At 40.6% G+C, this 19,852-nt stretch overlaps 1 protein-coding gene across 1 annotated transcript in view; it reads left to right on the top strand.

The window, feature by feature from the left end:
- Positions 1 to 19,852, top strand: part of tll1 (tolloid-like 1) — a 70,568-nt gene that overhangs the window by 31,558 nt on the left and 19,158 nt on the right. Inside the window, exons 5-19 of the mRNA XM_042485480.2 lie at positions 3,054 to 3,176; positions 3,383 to 3,463; positions 5,016 to 5,189; positions 5,290 to 5,407; positions 8,028 to 8,206; positions 9,341 to 9,446; positions 11,908 to 12,032; positions 13,556 to 13,671; positions 13,879 to 13,981; positions 15,229 to 15,345; positions 15,584 to 15,729; positions 17,199 to 17,394; positions 17,497 to 17,622; positions 19,188 to 19,348; positions 19,452 to 19,632. Coding sequence (XP_042341414.1) covers positions 3,054 to 3,176; positions 3,383 to 3,463; positions 5,016 to 5,189; positions 5,290 to 5,407; positions 8,028 to 8,206; positions 9,341 to 9,446; positions 11,908 to 12,032; positions 13,556 to 13,671; positions 13,879 to 13,981; positions 15,229 to 15,345; positions 15,584 to 15,729; positions 17,199 to 17,394; positions 17,497 to 17,622; positions 19,188 to 19,348; positions 19,452 to 19,632 — 2,052 coding nt within the window. The remainder of the gene's footprint in view (positions 1 to 3,053; positions 3,177 to 3,382; positions 3,464 to 5,015; positions 5,190 to 5,289; positions 5,408 to 8,027; positions 8,207 to 9,340; positions 9,447 to 11,907; positions 12,033 to 13,555; positions 13,672 to 13,878; positions 13,982 to 15,228; positions 15,346 to 15,583; positions 15,730 to 17,198; positions 17,395 to 17,496; positions 17,623 to 19,187; positions 19,349 to 19,451; positions 19,633 to 19,852) is intronic.

The following is a 19,852-nucleotide window of genomic DNA, read 5'->3' as shown; positions in this document are numbered from 1 at the left end:
CTGTGGAGGGCAGTAACTCCACTCAGCTAATCATTTCGCGATGGTTATCAGTCAGTCATTCTTTGTTAGAGGCTGAGAGATGTACTGTAGATATGGAAGGAGATGGAGAAAAAAAGAAAGAAATTGGTTGTAAGGAGTCACAAAAGGATGAGAGAGGACGGGGATTGAAGCAGGAGCAACGGCGAAGGAAGATTTTAGAGTAAGAAAGATGAAAGATGAGGCATGCTGGAGGAGCAGGAGTGATTTTAAGTGTTTATTATGGGTGGCACATGTCAACACTACAGCAACAAACCTACTGAATATTGTTATTTAACTGTAAACAAGTGAAACATTGCATTACACACACTTTTTTGCATGCTCACTCTCATTTCAACCAAAATTTTAATCAAAACAGCCCAAAGTTCAGCTCTATTTGTCATTAGACAATACAGGATGGCATACTAAAATGCGCCTGTAGCTAAGGCCAGATATCGATACAAAAATGATGATAGCAGTATCAATACTAAAACCCTTCAAGTGATACTGATACTCCATAGATTCCTTCATTTGATACCTTTTTTCCTACTTAATTTAACAATCTTCATGTAAAAGTAAGCATTCAGTTACGTAAAATGCCAACAGACTCAGGGCAAGTTTATTATCAATAACTAATCTGTATGTGTGTGTGTGTGTGTGTGTGTGTGAGAGAGACCGTGTGTGTTGGTAAACGCAAGTGACTGTATGTGGAGGGATGCTGTCATGAAACTGTAGCAGAGCATCTCGGCACACATACTAAACTGCCAACTCCGTCAGGTACAATGCCTGGACTTAAGCTGCTGTGGTGGTGGGCCAGTCACATGACACATTAACACTTGTGATTGGCTACGAACAAAAAATACAAATCGTCTCTTTTTTCTTGATCTGGGTGCCAAAAGGATTGAAAGCAGGCATCATTTGACTGGGAAAGTTTCAATAGCAAAGGGAAAGGAATGATTAAAGTGACTGGTAACTGTTTCAGTGTATAAATGGACACATGTGTATCCTTTTAACAGTGCTCATGAGGCATACTGAAACCTTTTACTGGATTCCATGGAAAGAGAGAGGATGTGAGGTTGCAGAGGAGAGGCTGGAGAGGTCTGAGTGGTTAGGGAGGGACGGGACAGTTGTTGGATTTTCCAAAAAACTTACACATGGCCTGATATCAGACCACTGATATCACCACCTCTTCGAGCTGGTGTGTGTGTGTGTGTGGGAGGGGCTATCTGGGCAGCTGATATCAAACACAAGTTCATAGGTATTTAAGTGTTATATCGAGTCTGTAATTGGAGTGAGTAAAACTATGATGACTGTGCAATGAAACATCTGTTGTGGAGAATCAACAACCAGCGAATTTGACTTATGTGATGACTTGCCCTCTGCAGATAAAGAAAGACCTGAGTTTCTTCCTGGCACTTGATTTGTACGAGGATTGTGCTTATGTGACAGCTACTGTTACCTTCTGCTCAGTGGAGAAGTGCACCTTGTATTAGCTGAATCAAAGGCTCTGAGAGATCATCACTGCAGGTCGGAGTGTGTCAGACTTTTTCTGCTTGAACTAAAATAAATTCTGTGAAAGCTCTAAAAGTCTTTAACTGGATCAGACTTTGTTCTGGTCAAGTTTATCCAACAGGTTTAAACAACAAAATCATTTCTCTGTCAGTTCTCTCTTTCTCTCTCGCTTATGTGACTCATGTGTCTCAGACCTTTGTACAAAATGAACAATGAATATATAAAAAGATAAATAAAATAATAATACCCTATAATCCAAGAACTCATGGTGTGAGTAGTATCAGAGCAAAACTGGAGCAGGATGGAGTCAGAGACTTTTTTTTAAAAAATCCGCTTTGCACCCCATCCAAAATCCTTCCGTTCGAGCTTTCCTCTGCTCCACTCACATGCTCCGGTTCACACTGACACAGTTATACTCACATTCATACCTGAAAGCTGCCATAGCACAACCACAGTCCAATTTGTTCCCATACAGTTGCTTCACTGGACCAAGTTAGAGCAGCCACACTGCCGGTGTGAGCGGCGCTTCTCAGCTTCCTCTCAGCAAGTGAAACTGAGTCTTGCCATTTTTTTCCGTGTGACGTGTGCAGTTGTCATCAGAAATAGACAGTGAAAATGATAATTATATTGACATTATACCACATTTAACTACAGTTTCATTTTCTCTGTCACATACATGAGAAAATACAATTGTATCTGTTTTACTCAACCATTTCTGTTTCTGTTTTAAAAATAAAAGCCCTCTGACAATGTTTCTATAGGGGGAATCCTTTCAGTTGTTGACACAGGGCATTTTATTGTGAAATATTTGCAGTACCGTGTTGTTGACCATGCAGTAGTTCATAAATGAGTGGAATATGTGCTTACTGGAAACACATACTCATTGCAGCAGGCAGCTCTTTAGCAGCGATGCAGAAACAACGCTGCCAGTATGAACACCACAAGTGTGCAAGACGCAGCATTTCGACAAGGTTACCGTCACACGCTGCTCATGCGTGTAGTTTGTCCTGGACAATAGCCATTGTACAGATATGAGCGAGGAGCTACTGCTCTGTCACTTTATGCATTCAGATATACACTGAGTCATTTCTTTTTGTCTTCCTCTAAAACTTGGACCCAAACAAAACAGACGTTTTTAGTTTTAGTCTCTTATGTCACGGTGTGAGACATACCAATAATCTGTATAAAAGAAAATATAAGTTGTGAATTTACAAACAAAAAAAAAGGTGCATAATAATCTCCAGGTGGTTACATTGCATCCTGTTTTGTGGCTGTTGGCTGCAGCGGTCTCTCTCAATACTGGACCAATCCAGAAAAATGTTCCAATTTGTCACTTAGATGCAGGAACATGGGAAAATAGGGGCCAGGTTGAAAAATACCAACCTATTTCCAGTGACTTATCTTATGAAGAAGAATATTCCATTTTGATTTTAATAATGACAAACTATAGTAATCATATGTGATCATATGTATTTGATTATGCAGTTGATAGTGATTATAACAGAGGTTTATCCCTTAACTTCCAGCTGCATTCTGGGGCGACATCGCTTTAGACGAAGAGGACCTGCGCATGTTCCAGATCGACAGGACGATAGACCTCACACAGCACACACACATGCACACACACTCCCGGCAGGGCCACACGTCTGGTGAGTGGACTCCACATCTCACTCTCACTCAGTAATCATCATGTACTGCTCTCTCTCATGTTTCCTCTGAAACCCTCGCTCTGATTACCTATCGACTGCAGAGTAAAGCAGTTTGAATGGGAAGGAAGCAGACAGAGGCCACTTGAGGATATCAGCATTTATTTTGCATTGTTTGTGCTTTGATTTTTGGCTCTTGTGTGTGTCAGGTGGCCTGGAGGAACATGACATTTCTAAAAAGAGAGGATCTTTATATCTACTGCTGGAGAGAATACGCAGGTTTGGCTTCGGTGAGGACTCGACACTTTATTACTATATTTTAACCAATAAATTACAAATCCTGTATTCTTTACCTTTATGCAAAAATATCACAGTAACATCCTGGATCGTTTGGGAATCCACAGGTTTCCATTTATTTCATGTACAATATGAAAACACCTTTTCTGCAGAGATTGGAGGCTTTGATTAGATTTCTAAAACCTGCTTGTCTGAGCAATTTTAAATTCTCTACCAATAAGATTTTAGATCTCTGCTTGTAAACATGCAAGCTTTGAAAAAAATTGTTGAAATGTTCACTGTGATAGACGATAATCTCAAGCATGTTTCAAGTGTCTGCACGTTGAGTTTCATGTCAATGAGATGAAAGGAACTAAATGATTTGCTTGGAAAAGTACTGTGCAAAAAGTTGTTTCCTCTCTTGAGTTTCTGCTGTAATTAAATATTTAATTATTTTTGAATGTATAATTGCACATTTTATAGATGAAATATCAGCATTCAAATTTAGCCACCAGGTTTGTTGCAGAGGCTGTTTGAGACTCTTTAGTTGTCTGACTACGAGGGTTGGGTACCAAACTAAGCACTTTTAAGGGTACTGACCGAGTTACATCTGTAGCACAGTCTACAGTTTCACGTTAAATCCATCACTGACAAATGTCTGTACCTGGGAGCACATCTGACTGAGAGTACTGGGTTGAGACAAAAGGGGGAAGTGTCCCAAAGCCTGGAAACCAGTTGTGGAGCTCCGTGGCCAGTTCCTAGGCCGTGATTTTTTATGCCTCTGTGCCCACAATAGACGTGACCAGAGGCGTTATTTTTTAGGGTTGTCTGTCCGTCAGTCCATCTAGTTCAATCGGAAAATATACCTGAAGGGAATTTCTTCAAATTTGGCACAAACGTCCACTTTGACTCATCAATAAACTGATTCGATTTTAGTGGTCAAAGGTCACTGTGACCTCACAAAACTTGTTTTTGGCCATAACTTTGGCCGATAAATAAGAATTATTTTGCTGATTATGACAAAATTTTACATAAATACTGAATGTGTTAATTGGATATAATGATGAAGTGATGACATTTTATATCCATAATAATGCTATTGGAACAAATGCAGTTTGATAATAAGGTTGTCCTAATACTCCATTTGTTGCTAGAGCTTTGACAGTTCAACACTGCTTTCCTTCTTTATGCTCTTCTTAAATGAGCAAATTTTGTATCACGACTTGGACTCTACTGAAGCACAGTCAGATTGAGAATGTACGACTTACCTTTTATAGCACAACTTATTCAGTAAACATTATAAACTTCTTGAAATTAAATGTTTAATAAAGCCGTATATTGCACAGCCACAGCTATATCTGCCTGAGTTTAATTACCCTCTGATCTGAGAACAAACTCTGAAAGGTCACATATAATAAGAAATAGTGTGATCCAATAATCTCTCAGAGCACATTAATGACCTGATACTCATATAAATAGACCAGTAATACATTCTGTTTGAACATACATGAGAAAAACTTGTGGTAAAGGTGGATTTGACTGCATTTCTCTCCCCTTCTCGGATAGACTACCTCCCAAAGAACTCCAGCAAAGGAGCTGCCAATCCTAGAAGCCAAACTGGGAAAGGTGGGAAGACTGGTAACGTCATGAAGAGCCGTATCCCTCGAGCGGCCACGTCCCGAGCTGAGAGGATATGGCCTGGCGGAGTCATTCCCTACGTCATAGGAGGGAACTTCACTGGTAGGCAACTCTACTGGACTGCTGCCTGTACAGATGAAGAGTGAGATACACGCCAGCGTGTGATTGTGTAAAAGTAGGATGTGAATTGTGTGTGTTTCAGGTAGTCAGCGGGCCATGTTTAAGCAGGCCATGCGTCACTGGGAAAAACAGACGTGCGTAACTTTCATTGAGAAGACAGACGAGGAAAGCTACATTGTGTTCACCTACAGACCCTGCGGGTGAGTTTGGTGAATCTCTCTCTCTCTGTGTGTGTGTGTGTGTGTGTGTGTGTGTGTGTGTGTGTGTGTGTGTGTGTGTGTGTGTGTGTGTGTGTGTGTGTGTGTGTGTGTGTGTGTGTGTGTGTGTGTGTGCAAGTTAGTTCCTTGAGCTCAGTAGTGACCTTGTCACAGCGAGAGACGATGCGGTCACTCAACAATGGCTTCACTTTCCTTCCTGTCCTGCTCCTGTTTCCCCATCCCACCAATCACGCTGCTCACTCCAAGTTTTGTATGTTTGTGCAGTTTTTTTGTTCATACGCTGCAGAAGTGCATTGTTCTGTTGAGTGGCAGCAACGTGGGGTCATAGTGTGTTTGTACAGTGGTCGCACTTCAACGACTGGTTGTGAGTTGTAAAGTGTCTGTTGAAATCACGACGTTTGTTGAGTTTAACTCTCTAGGCTGCTGTTGTGCGGATGGTTGAAAGAGTAGGACATGTAGGATTAGGGCTGCAAGATATTGGCAAAAAGTGACATTGTCATTTTTTTTTCTGCAAAATATATGTCAATATGAAAAAACAAGTTGGAATTTCCACCAGATGACTTTGATAGCTTTCTTATTTTGCTCTCATCCTGCCCCTCGCTCAGGGTGTGCTTTGTGGTTCATCAGACAGACTTCCCTTGTAGATTAATGTTAGTCTTAACTTGTAGTTCCAAGTCGTAACTGGGAAACCTCTGGTTTCTTTAGGCGAACTCATTTAGCTTTAGCCAGGCTCATAGCTGGTTATTAGCTTTTACAGTCCAGCAACTCTGCATGGAAGAATGGTTGGGAGATGTGGGGATAAAGTTGCAATAAACAGGTGCTTTATTCTTTCTGTGCAGCAAACACAAAACACAACCCCTTTTTACAGTCATTATACTGGATGTGCACATACAGCTTATGCTTCACTGTGGCACTTGCCGGCTTGGTCACTGACACACACACACACAGGAATCTCACTTCCCATAACAAAAGCAGTTTGACTACGTCACATACACACATAACCTGTCTCATAGGAGAAGGCTTGGTCAGCAACATTAGTCACTGAAAATGAGAACTGTGCAGATTTTCCTTTTGTACCAAGCAGCTGAAAAGTTGTAGCATGACGTGTTGAGTTTATTTGCCTCACTTGTCATGTGATGTGACTATTAGGCATGCACCGATTGCACTGCTGATGCTGAGCTCATATATCTAGCAGTGTGTATGTATGATAATGCTAAATTGATTAGCTGATCAACAGAAAATCAACCAACAGCAATTTGAATAATTTTTGAATGAAAGTCATTTATCAACCACCAACAAACCCAGTACTATCTTTTTTTATATCACTGTGAAGTGAATGTCAAGTCATGTGTTATGATTGCAACATTTTTATCAAATGTATTTTTGCATTCAGCAGCATTCAGGCACATTTGATATCTTGACTATAAGTTAACAAGATTGGTATCAAATCTTTATAGTGTTTTAGTACTTACTAAAATGTGTCCATTGCACCAAGTCTTGACAACTGTTAAGTGTCATTTGTAGTCTTGTTTACTTACCTTTTTAATGGAGAAAATTGATTTGTAATTAAACATTTTTCTGTGGACTGAACAAGCAAGACAAAGAATAGTCTGTAATAATCTGCGTGCTGTTTCTTTGCTCTGAAGATAGTATCTGATGCCTGATGAAGATCTTGAATGATAAAATTGTTGCACCATTACAGAGATTTTTTTTCAGAACCAACAAACCGTGCACTGTATGTTTTCCTTAATATTCCCGATTTGATAAAGCAAAGAATACTTTTTTAGACGTTCATGCTTCAATCTTTTAGTTGAAGAATGATCGTTATACAAGACACAAGTTCTAAATAAGGTCATTTTGAAATGTATCTGATTTTTTTATCTGCCATTTAGATGTGTGAAAGATCTGCGTGTTAACAGATGATGCCAGTTGTCTTATGCTCTGTGATTGGCTGGCTGCATCAGAGATTAGACACTTTAATCTGATGTATAAATACCCTGCTGCTTGGATGTGTGACAAACGGGGACATAGACAAAGAGGAATGCAAAAAAATAAGTCATGTTTTATAATGAAACCACAGTATGTGTGTGGCACCTGTTGTGGGTGAAGTGCTGATACTAGAGCTGCAAACGCTAGAAGAAAAGACTCTATCTACTCCAGTGACTCCTGATCCTTACCCTGCAATCAGCTCGCTGGGTAACTTTAATCAGATTTGTTAGCCTGGCACGGACGTCTCGGCTAACCAGAAAAAAAAGAATGAGTGTGTGTGCTTTGTGTGCGTGTGTGTAAGCAGCGATATGTGGATTCTCACAGCTTATTCTCATTGGGTTATGAAACTGCAGCGCTGTATGTAAATAAACCCTGACGCTTTCCCTCTGGTGGACGTAGTACAAGGCAGGAAATCCTGATAAGATTCTGTGTGTAAGTGTGTGTGTGTGTGAGAGAGAGAAAGAGTGTGTGTTTGTGTGTGTGTGTGTGTGTGTGTGTGTGTGTGTGTGTGTTCATGCAACATTGCTGATGCTTTATTTTCTCCACTGCCAAATGTGTGGTAAATATTGTCCGCCTATCTCCCTGCTATCAACTTCCTACTAATCCTTATTAGGTGTTGTTCCTATGTGGGTCGTCGTGGCAACGGGCCTCAGGCTATCTCCATAGGGAAGAACTGTGACAAGTTTGGCATCGTGGTGCATGAACTAGGCCATGTCATCGGCTTCTGGCACGAGCACACGCGGCCTGATCGTGACGATCACGTGACCATCATCCGTGATAACATCCAACCAGGTGAGACTCAGTCCCCAAGATGCACTTTGGTCACTGATACAATCATTGAGGGTCGTTTCAGCGAGTGAGGATCTTTATGGACAACGTGCACTGCAAAATCTGACAAGTTTTACTTGAAAACTGTAAAACTTTAAAATATTTAGAAAACCGATTGCCTTGAAAAACTTAATCAGATTTATAATTTATAAAAGTTGTTGCAACTTAAACATGAAAAGTTTAATTGAATTAATCTTTCTATGTTTTAGCAACTACAGTAAACTAAGTTTTCTGTGCTATGTATTCTGCTGGTTGCAAACTTGAAGAAGAAGAAAATGTTCTAGAAAATGTGTTTTCTCAAACATGTTAACAAAACAGAACAAACATGTTAACAAAACAGAACAAACATGTTAACAAAACAGAATACATCCTCTTTGTATGATCATGTTAAATCAGACTAACTTGGTTTACTTAAGTTGCAAACATTTAGAAAGAACAAAGTAATTTCACATTTTTCAAGTTGCAACAACTAAACATACTTAAGTAAATACAGATACATTTCGAGAACTTAACAATCAGATATACTGTAAATATAAATTAATATTAACAGTTATAATTTATTTGGTTTCCAATATTAAGTAAGATCAGCTTGTCAGATTTTACAGAGTGTGTGTGTGTGTGTGTGTGTGTGTGTGTGTGTGTGTGTGTGTGTGTGTGTGTGTGTGTGTGTGCGTGCTTTTAAAATTCCCCCTCCTCTCTGGTCCCTGTGTGAGTGTGAATGAGGCTTTTAATGACTGTGAAGTCAACTCGACCCCCCAGACTGCCTCTTTTCCTCCCACACACTCCTCTGCACCACAGCGCAATGTGACAGGTGTAAAATCAGATGACACCACAGTGAATCAGAGCTGACCCTAAGTTTTTATTTAGAAACATATCAGAGCTCTTCATTATTGAGAAAATGTCTCGATCTTTGCAGGCTAAATCATTAAATTATGTGTTATTAGTTCAGTGTTGTGTAAGGAATGTATTATGAAGAGCATATTTGTGATGGTGGTTACACTCTGTTTGTTTGTTTGTTGTATTAAAACCAAAACTTTCTAACACAGCTGTCCTTGTGTGTGTGCAAATGTGTGTGTGTATTTGCCTGTGTGGGTCCAGGCCAGGAGTATAACTTCCTCAAGATGGAGCCAGGGGAGGTGAACTCTCTCGGGGAGCCATATGATTTTGATAGCATCATGCACTACGCCAGGAACACCTTCTCACGGTAACCAGCAGCACAATCTCATCTTTGACTTGAATTTACAAAACAGATCAGATACACCATCTGCCAAAACAGATTTTTCTTCAGTTTAAAGTCTGCTCTGTAATCTTATGAAATACTGACCCTGATTTTATTTTTGAATGCTTGAATGTAGTTCTGTGGGGTGGAGCTGATACTAATTGCCCAGGGCAAGTAATGACTCTGTGCCGCATGTTAGAAATTTGTACAGAGAGACTACAAATGTTCCTTTTCCTTGGCACATAGTGAATCACAACCTACAAACACTTTAACATAAAGGGTTCTGTCTTACACCCTGTGCAAAGTGGTGCACAACAAAGTACAACTATCATTGCTAGTTTCCGACTGTTGCAGCAGTTTTTACAATAAACACCCATGTTGTGCAAGTAGCAAATGTACTTGGACCCATCTCTGCGCAGCTGCGCGTGTAGGTCCTAAACTGATGTTTAGTCAGGCACATTGTTGACCTAATGTTAGGCAGAAAAAAAAGCAATTGTGCCACTGACCATCATTAAAGGGAGCATTATTTAGATGGTGTGATGCACCTACATACGCAGGTTTACAGTGTGTATGCACTTGAAGTTTTCTGCATCTCCTGACATTATATCACTTTCGGCATTGTGTGGCTGTTCTAGGGATGTAAGAAAATGAAGACACGCTCAACGCTACCTCCTTCCACACCTGCTTCACCTCAGGGAGCACTGGTGGATTTCTGTTGGTCCTGTTGGTCTGCTCGCACACTTTCATTTTGCACGCGAGCAGATTCACATGCTAGTGTGACTTGCTAATACTTAGGGGTCGACATTCCACATTTTAGGCCATACAGAATGTTTTATTATGTTAAAAACACACTATATATCAGCATTTGTACTGTGACTGTAATACAGGGGATTCTACAGATGCTAAGGTCTTAACTAAGTTAGCAGTGTTTAAAAACCAACCAAACCAACCAACCAACCAAAACCAATATCTTTTTTTGACCCCATGCTAACTATTCTTTCTTTTCTGACCTGCTCAAAAACAAGGTTGTTTTTTTATCCTCTTTTATTTAAAGTGGCTATAAGTGATTTTTTGTATAACAATGACAAAGCAGTTTGAAATGGACCACTTGAAATGATAAACCCTGAATAACACCTGACTCTACAGCTTCCTGCTGCTTAAAGGAGCTTTTTAATGAGCTTCAGTTCATTGTTTAGCTGTCTATCCCCCAACTTTGTTTTGGTTCACTCTTACCACTCTCACAGTGTTGTTTTCGACCCCAGCAGGCAGCTTTTTACTTGTGAAAAAGCTCTAAAAACCCAATGTGCTTCACCTTCTCAGCACCAAACAGAAGACAGAGACAGCTGCTGAACACAGTGGAGCATTTACCACAACAATAGAGAGATATTTCCCTCAGGAGTTGGCAGAGACAGCAAACAGAGCTAACAGAGAGTGAATATTAGACAGAAACACAACTTAAAATGAATGATAATGTCTCTCCATAACTACTGGATGTGTAAATAAGCAACTGATTGCTAAGAAGTTTGTTACATCAACTCAAAACCTGATGTCTAAATGAACACGTTTCTGTGCCACAGAGTTCTAGTCACTTGTGCTTTTGTGGATGTTTACAGTTCAAGCACGTTCACTTTGGGAGAAATTGGAAATAATCACTTTTCAGCACTAAACTAATCCTAACTTTTCAGCATCATGAAAACCCATGTTTTCTACTGAAATCAAAAGTTATTTTCTCAGTAAGAGCTGCCATGGGTTCAATTTACATGCTTTTCATGTGAACATGCTTTTTAATCTCTGCAATACCTACTCTCATGACCCCTCCTATTCCCCACTCAGCTCAACTCACACATTAGAAGAACACTAAAACCACTAGCAGGGCGATTATATTTATATTTTTTGAAGATATATGTATGTATGTGTTGAAATCTCTTATTTGATGTCCTCGAAATCAGAGCATCATGTGTGTTAACCCTTTGACCCCTTACCAAACTGGCCTGATAATAACATAAGAAGGTAATGAGAAATTTTACAAGAAGCTTCGGCAAGAAATGAGTTCAAGTTAAAAGAAAATCACCTGTAAACTTGCTAAAAGAAGAGAAGTGAAGAACAAAAACAAACAAGTAAATGACCTGAAACAAAGCTCTACAGAAAAAAACTGCAAAATTCTACAGCACAATTCCAATAACATGATAATAATAATTATAATCTAATATTTTGTCTCTTTCTTTCTCTCTCTTTCTTTTCTTTTTTTTTCAGGTATTTTTTCTTGTCACCTTTTACAAATTTCATGCAGTTTGCGGGACATTTCTTGCCAAGTTGCTCATTGCCGTTTTCAAAATAAAGAAAGCCAGTTTGCTCAGGTCCTATTGAAAGGCATCCGAATGCAGCACAAGAAAACTCATGTCGATCCAGGTTTCAAAGGGTTAAATCTCTCTTTTCCTCACTTCAGGGGGATGTTCCTCGACACCATCCTTCCATCCAGAGATGAAAACGGGGTCCGGCCTGCTATTGGCCAGCGCACCAGGCTCAGTAAAGGAGACATTGCACAGGCAAGAAAGCTGTATAGATGTCCAGGTACTGATATATTTACTATGAGACCACAGTGTGTGTGTGCATGTGTGTGTGTGTGCATGTGTGTGCGCGCGTGTGTGTATTGTCGTTATAGCCAGAAAACAAAAGATGACCCCTGTTTATCCGCTCGTATCTCTGGCGTAAAATATCTCCGCCCATCCATTCTCCGAGGCACAGAGGTGAAGCTGAGTACTTTGTTTTTCCGTGTGACGCTTCCCTCTCTGTTTTTGGGTCTCACACACATCACACGCACTCTTTGCGTCAGTTCTTGTGTACACCCCTGCTGCTCGGGGCGTCCCTCTGGACCCTGTTACACTGTCTCTCATGTGATCTGGATCTGCTCTCATGCCAAGCTGTGGGGTAATGTCGCAATGGTTTACGATTGCAAATGCTGCCATCCCTTTTTGGCCCACGCACTCACATCCCCAAGAGGAGTTCACACTTTAGGTCAACACATGATCTTAGACAAACGGATCAAATTATATTTGTCACCATTCTGGTCTGTGAAATTCACCACAAGTCTCTGTTTCATTGTGGTTTTGTGTCTGTATTCATTCTGTTCTCTGAAAATCCAATTTATCTAACGAAAAGGAAGTATTGCATTTATTTTATTCATTATTATCAAAAACTCCAAATACATTTCAGGATATATGTTATTCTATTAAAATCCATTTTGATACTGGAGCAAGAACAAGACTGTTTGCGTGTCCCAGCTGGAAATAGATATAATTTCAACCTTATAAGGTCATATTTGAGTGATACCATATTCACTGACAGATGAACAGAGCCCCAGGGCATTGTGGGAGGAAAACAGCATGCATGATGGGATAGGAGGGGCACATTTGGCTAACCTCCTTTTGAGAGGGAGCGACGGCGTAAAACTCAGAATGAAGGATGAGGAGAAAAATGTTGCTTGATAATTTTTCCACAAATTTGCATCCAGCTGTAACAGCTTTGTTGTCTTCATCGTTATAAATTTAAAGTCTGTCAGTCTCATTCACTTACAGTAAATGACTTTACTACAGGGGAATGTTTAATTCTGCTAAATGGTGATGACGCTTAATGACTGCGGTCAAGCCTGACATGTATACTGATACACACATGAATACAGACACACATACTGCCTCCGACATGCAAAACTAGCCAAAAACAACACGAAACATGAGTTTGTTTGGGAGGGTAGTTTTAATTCCTTCACTGTTTTTACGAAGAAATACACGTTTCCATCTGGACAGATCGGATATTAAAGAATGAGGTAATTGTTTTGACAGAATCGTCTGTAGTATGTTTATTTTGGTAAATTGGCAGTAAAAGATTAAGAAGAAAAATAGATATGAGGGCCACGTGTTCTTCAGCAATGTACCATAAGTATTGGTACACAGCTGAAAGGATTACACAGAACAGCAGGACTCACCACAAAAATGTAACTCCATCTGTGTGTGTCTGTGTCTGTGTCTGTGTCTGTGTGTGTGTGTGTGTGTATGTGTGTGTGTGTGTGTGTGTGCGTGTGTGCGTGTGTGTTGCAGCATGCGGAGAGACGCTCCAAGATTCAACAGGCAACTTCTCGTCTCCTGGTTACCCCAATGGATACCCCTCGTACACACACTGTGTCTGGAGAATATCTGTTACACCTGGAGAAAAGGTACACACACACACACACAAGCAGAGTAGCATCCTGCAGTGCAGTGAATGTGCATGCACTAACACTAAGATACTGCTGACTTTATATTGATCATGTCCTCACACTACAGGTACCACCCTCCTCCTCTTTTCTGCCTCGCCTTGTCGGTTCTCTGAGTTGCAAACCTGCTGTATTAAATACTTTAAATCTTTACTTTTGCTCCTCCAGATTGTTCTTAACTTTACCACCATGGATCTGTATAAAAGCAGTCTATGCTGGTACGACTACATCGAGGTTCGGGATGGATACTGGAGGAAAGCTCCGTTGCTCGGTAAGATCAAGGGACAGGTTACCCTTTAAAGGAATAGTAGGTCACCAAGAAACAATATACATTGCATATAGTACTCACCTCTCTAAACTGTCTGTGGTTCCAGAAAAAGCTTTATATTGAATGGCATTAAAGGTGTACTGCGCAGGATTGTCACTTACTGTTTGTAAACATGCTCACAAGCTAAAGTGAAATTCACTCTTGTTTAGTGTTTTCTTGCTAAATTTTCATGTTTTTGGGGCAGTGTCTGTCGGATGCGTGCTGATTTCAGTCTGGTACCTGCTTGCTACCATTTTACAAAGTCCTGGCCTAACCTGAGCATTGTGGGGTACAAACCAATAAACATCCCAAACACAGAAAATAAGGGGAGAAAAAGAAAATACAGACAGAGGGCAGAGTCTCTGCAGAAAAATACATCACACCACACACTTTTAGCGGGTCATAAGCAGCGATTGAGAAGGATTGCTTCCATACGAATCTATACATATATCTATACATCTATACATTTTTAAGGAAAATCCTCCATAGTTTATCTTTAAGGAGAGTAAAGCACCAGATAAAAAAATCAATGCAAACAAACTTCAACAGAGAACAAACATAAGGTAGCAAGAAAGTTTCTAAAACATTTTTTTTTTAAATTAATATTACTGTGCATAATTCATGAGACCTCCATTTGCAAGCTCAGGAAAATCCAAGCACAACTATTTTCGCTAAACTATTGCTAAACAAAGCATTGCTGGATTATCCCCCTTTGAAGGAATTAGCTGTGCATGTTTGTATGCATTTGCCTGAATGGACAAACTACCTACGACATGCAGACACAAATCCCTTCATGCACTCTGTTCTCATCAGTGCATTTCAATAGAAAACTTTTTCTGGAACCACAGACAGCCTCCTGGTATTATACACAAGTCATGTTGTTTCTGAGTGAATCATTCCTTTGATTAACTGTTGGGACATTTGTTACTTTATTAGCTTTTTTTATTATGCTGAAAACACCGTCAATGACTGAGATTTCTGTCAATTTAAGACCATGTTCAGACTGACTTTAGCACTGTATCAAAAAATCGATTGGCCAATCCAATGTTTTACCAGATGACATTTCTTTGCATTTCAGCAAACAAATCAATCAAAAATACAGATTACGCAGTATTGTTAGTGTGTTTTTCTTAGATATTTCACATCACATTCATAAGCTATGACACAAACTATGTTTCTCACAGAGTTTGTTTTTTGTGTGTTTTTAACAGGCAGGTTTTGTGGGGATAAAGTTCCTGACGTGTTGATCTCCACTGACAGCAGGATGTGGATTGAGTTCCGCAGCAGCAGCAACTGGGTGGGAAAAGGCTTTGCTGCCATTTATGAAGGTGACTCCTTTACCTTAGGAAACAAATATTCAAATAAATACATAAATATATGATTGTAAATCCACTGCACATGATGAGGCAAAGGCTGGTCTCAAATTTGAGGAGTGACTGTAACTCTTGGGAGATGTTTTCTTGCGTGATTCTTGTATACACAGACGTGTTTCAGGGGTTTTTGGTCAGTGCAGTTAATGCTGATCTGTCCTGTCTGTGTCTCTGTCCATCTGTCTGTCCTGTACAGCGATCTGTGGAGGAGAAATCACCAAAGACTCGGGACAGATTCAGTCTCCCAACTATCCTGATGACTACAGACCATCCAAAGAGTGTGTGTGGAGGATCACTGTGTCTGAGGGATACAACGTCGGGCTCAGCTTCCAGGCCTTTGAGGTGAGTCACACGTGTGTGTGTGTGTGTGCGTGGGTGTGTCTGTGTGTGTGTGTTTCTCTCTCTCTTCCTCCCCCTCTGTTTGTGTGTGTTCAGGAATGTCTGGGTCAAATTTCACGCTCGTATAGCTGCTAAGAAGTTAATAATGTTAGTGGTGCGTGTGTGTGGGTGTGTATGTGCTGATGCAGAGACACCGTGCAGTAGAGGATTAGTTTTGTGCTGTAAAAATGTCAGTGTGCTAAATGACTCAATCTGTCCCCAAACTCACTTCACTCTTCTAAGGTCAAAGTTCACCGTTACACAGAGGCAAAGATGAACCTCATTAAAAATCACTCCAGTTCAGGGCAGGGTATTGTTTAAAAAAATCATCATACCTTTGCTCTTAAACAGAGTACCTCATTCAATACCCATAATGTGAATAAAGTGGCATGTAGTAAAGCCAATCTTTTATACGGTTTGGTGGCAACGCTGAACTGCCAGCTCCATCAAAACACAGCGCCTAACCATGCCGCAGACTGTACGGGCTGTAGCTGCTGCTGCAGGAGTGTGAGCTCCGCCCTGGGACAGTTGTGAGAGTCTGCCCCCAAACACAGCGAGAGGGCTAACTGTTAGCATCGCATGGCTAATATTAGTTAACAGTTATTACCGGGTTAAACGAGAGTTGAGTCATTTTGATGTCATGTGACTAGGGTTGCAATGTTATGAGATTTTCACGGTACGATAACCATCTCAGAAAATATGGCAGTTGGATGGTATCACTGTATTACAGAATTATTGTTACTGTCAGTTACAGACACGGAGGTTTTTTGTTTTGTTGAACAATTGTTTTATTACTTTGATTGAAATTTGAAATCTTTTTTTTAAATGTAAGTATGTGTAAAAAGCCTTCCTTCTGAAAATAACTAAAATAAGACTGAGATTCTCCGTCAGATGCATTTTTTTTTCAATACCGTACATAAGCAAATTTTCACAATATGATAACTGTTAATCTTCATAGGACAGTGGCACTGGTATACAGCTGCAACTCTACATGTGAGTGTGTTGGGAGCATTTAATGGCTCTGTGTCTGATGTTAGCCGCCGCTGCTGTTTTAGCTCATGTGAACTGGGCAGACGTGGATCTGACCCTTCACCAGGAGGAGTGTGACTTCTCAGCAACAGATGTTCACTGATCCAGCGGGGAGACGGGACGGTCCTGAATCACATCCCGGGCACAAAAAGGATTCAGTGCAGATATTGTTTGACTGGGGAAGTTTCTATACTACTTGGTAATGAATTATTTCGGTCAATACCATAAAAGTATTGAGCACCGATACACAGCCCTGCTCCAGTCACTTTTTTTGACTAAAACTACACAAATAAAATCCGACTTGTAAAAAGATGACGTTTTCTGTCACAGGTTTTGCTGAGATTGTTGCAGCTCACAGGACGGATGTGTATATTCACAGCGTTTTTGTGTGAATGTTTCCGTAGATTGAGAGGCACGACAGCTGTGCTTACGACTACCTGGAGGTCCGAGACGGCCCTCTGGAGACAAGCCCTCTGATTGGTCGATTCTGCGGCTACGACAAACCTGAGGATGTGCGCTCCACTTCACACACGCTGTGGATGAAGTTTGTCTCAGACGGGACGGTAAACAAGGCCGGCTTTGCTGCAAACTTTTTCAAAGGTGTGTGTGTCAGTTGATTGTTTTTTTTCTCACGTAGCTTTTTAACCAAAGCATTCTTTGTGTGTGTGAAAATAAATGTGCGCTGACGTGTGTGTTTTTCAGAGGAGGATGAGTGTGCCAAGCCAGACAATGGTGGATGTGAACAGAGGTGTGTAAACACTCTCGGCAGCTTCAAGTGTGCCTGTGACCCAGGCTACGAACTGGCTCCCGACAAGAAGAGCTGTGAAGGTAACTGTGCGTGTGTGTGTGTGTGTGTGTGTGTGTGTGTGTGTGTGTGTGTGTGTGTGTGTGTGTGTGTGTGTGTGTGTGTGTGTGTGTGTGTGTGTGTGTGTGTGTGTGCGCGCGTGTGTGCGTGCGCGCGCTGAGTTCATGTTTGTATGTGCATTCCTTTTGTTAGCCGTAGCGTGTTTCTGTAGGATATGAGTCTAACTCAGCAGAAAAAAAAACATCCGAGCAGCCTCCATCAACAGGAAAAAACATCTTTCTGACACAAAGCCACATGCCTCGGCTGCTCAAATGCCACAAATGCTGTGAAGGTCCTTTAATCCCATGAAATAGATTAACAACCCGCAGTGACCCGCATACTGAAACAACTGAAACCACTTCACAGGCAGAGGGAAGAAGCTATGCTAAGAGAAATACAATACAAATTGTGGTTTTGCTGTATTTCTTTGAAGAGCAATAGTTACTTTGGCATCCTTATTGAATTAATGTGTGGGAAAATCATGTAGACAGTTGATTTAAAGGGGAAATAGACAACTTTTTGCTTTAACTTATCATTATGAAGTAAATGTTGATTATACAATGTAATGGCTACAGAATAATCACACCATCAGTGTTTGGATTGGTTTCCTACAAGCCTCACTTTCACTGAGCAATTCTGTCTGCCACCGCGTCTTCTGGGAAAATGAAGGCTTGATTTAGAGCTCAAAGAGAGTGCATCAACCATTGCGCAAACAAAACAGGGAAAGGATAGAGCTTTTGTTTTCCAGGGAAGCTATTGGTATCTATCCACAGTTATCAAAGAGTATTAATGTAAGGTAATAAGACCACATCACTGTGTATTAATTTTGCCTGCAAGTTTATTTGCTTTGTTCTGATAATGACGTGACGTTATCTGAGCTGCTTTTTTTGCTTTTATTGACTCACAAACAGAAAGACTGCAAAACGAAAGACAGAAAAACAGAATACACAGTTCATTGACATACATGTGAGTCCTGCTATTTATGACCCCCATTCTAACCAAAATTAAAATCAAGATTGAAACCAACTCCTCACCAATGCGCCCCTCAAATAATATAAGTCCCAAACATAATTAATCTCTCGATATTTTCGCTATACTGTTATCTCACAAAGATAACATGTAATGTTATAAAAACTGTTGTAAGCCTAACTGTGGGACTACATAGACAAAATATCTCAGCATTGCAGAATACCAGCCTGGTATTGAAACACAAACATCATGATGTTTGTGTGTCTTACATATTTGGAAAAATATGGATTTGACAGTTGGCTGTAGCCTGAAACACAATGATTTACACTTTTAAAAAACAGTGAATTTGAAACCTGAATAAAAACATCTGACTTACACATCGACCAGATTCACCACCGCCTTCTAATGTAAGCTGCGGTTTGGCACACTCAGGGTAGTCCGACTCTCACCACAATGTCAAATAAAACAGCTCAGACACTCCTCATTTTTCCGTGTAATTCTGTCCTTGTGGCCTGTAATACATGTAAACACATACAGTATATCATTTCCTGGGTGTGTGTGTGTGTCTGAATTGTTTCAGCGGCATGCGGCGGTCTCCTCTCGAAGTTGAACGGGACCATCAGCACTCCTGGTTGGCCTAAAGAGTATCCACCCAACAAGAACTGTGTGTGGCAGGTGGTCGCTCCCACTCAGTACCGCATCTCCATGCAGTTTGAGGCCTTCGAGCTGGAGGGGAATGAGGCGAGTCTGTGTGTGTGTGTGTGTGTGTGTTAATAATAGAGAAATCAGCATAGTAGCCATTATTGATGTGTGATGATTACAAGAGCCTTATTTGTGTGTCTAGGTGTGTAAATACGACTATGTCGAGGTACGCAGTGGCCTTTCCTCCGACTCTAAGCTGCATGGTAAATACTGCGGCACTGAGGTCCCCGAGGTCATCACCTCTCAGTATAATAACATGAGGATTGAGTTCAAGTCTGACAACACCGTCTCCAAGAAAGGCTTCAAGGCTCACTTCTTCTCAGGTAAGACATGTGTGATACAACTCTGTGTGTGTCAGGAGTGGGCAGAGCAGTCTACTTTGTTTGGAACATTTAGACGGTCGATGAAGAAGTTTAAAATGCATACATACATTGGTACAAATTTTTTTGCAAGAAACTGGTTTATGACTAGTTTGACATTGCCAGACCAAATTGCATCAAAACATATACATAAATATCTCATACAGCGGCACTTCAGAAATCC

Source organism: Plectropomus leopardus, chromosome 3 (assembly GCF_026936395.1).
Source record: "Plectropomus leopardus strain MGB_pleo_1.0 chromosome 3, ASM2693639v1, whole genome shotgun sequence".
NCBI lineage: Eukaryota > Metazoa > Chordata > Actinopteri > Perciformes > Serranidae > Plectropomus > Plectropomus leopardus.
The sequence above is the reverse complement of the archived record's forward strand: the minus strand, read 5'-3'. Positions and strand labels throughout refer to the sequence as shown.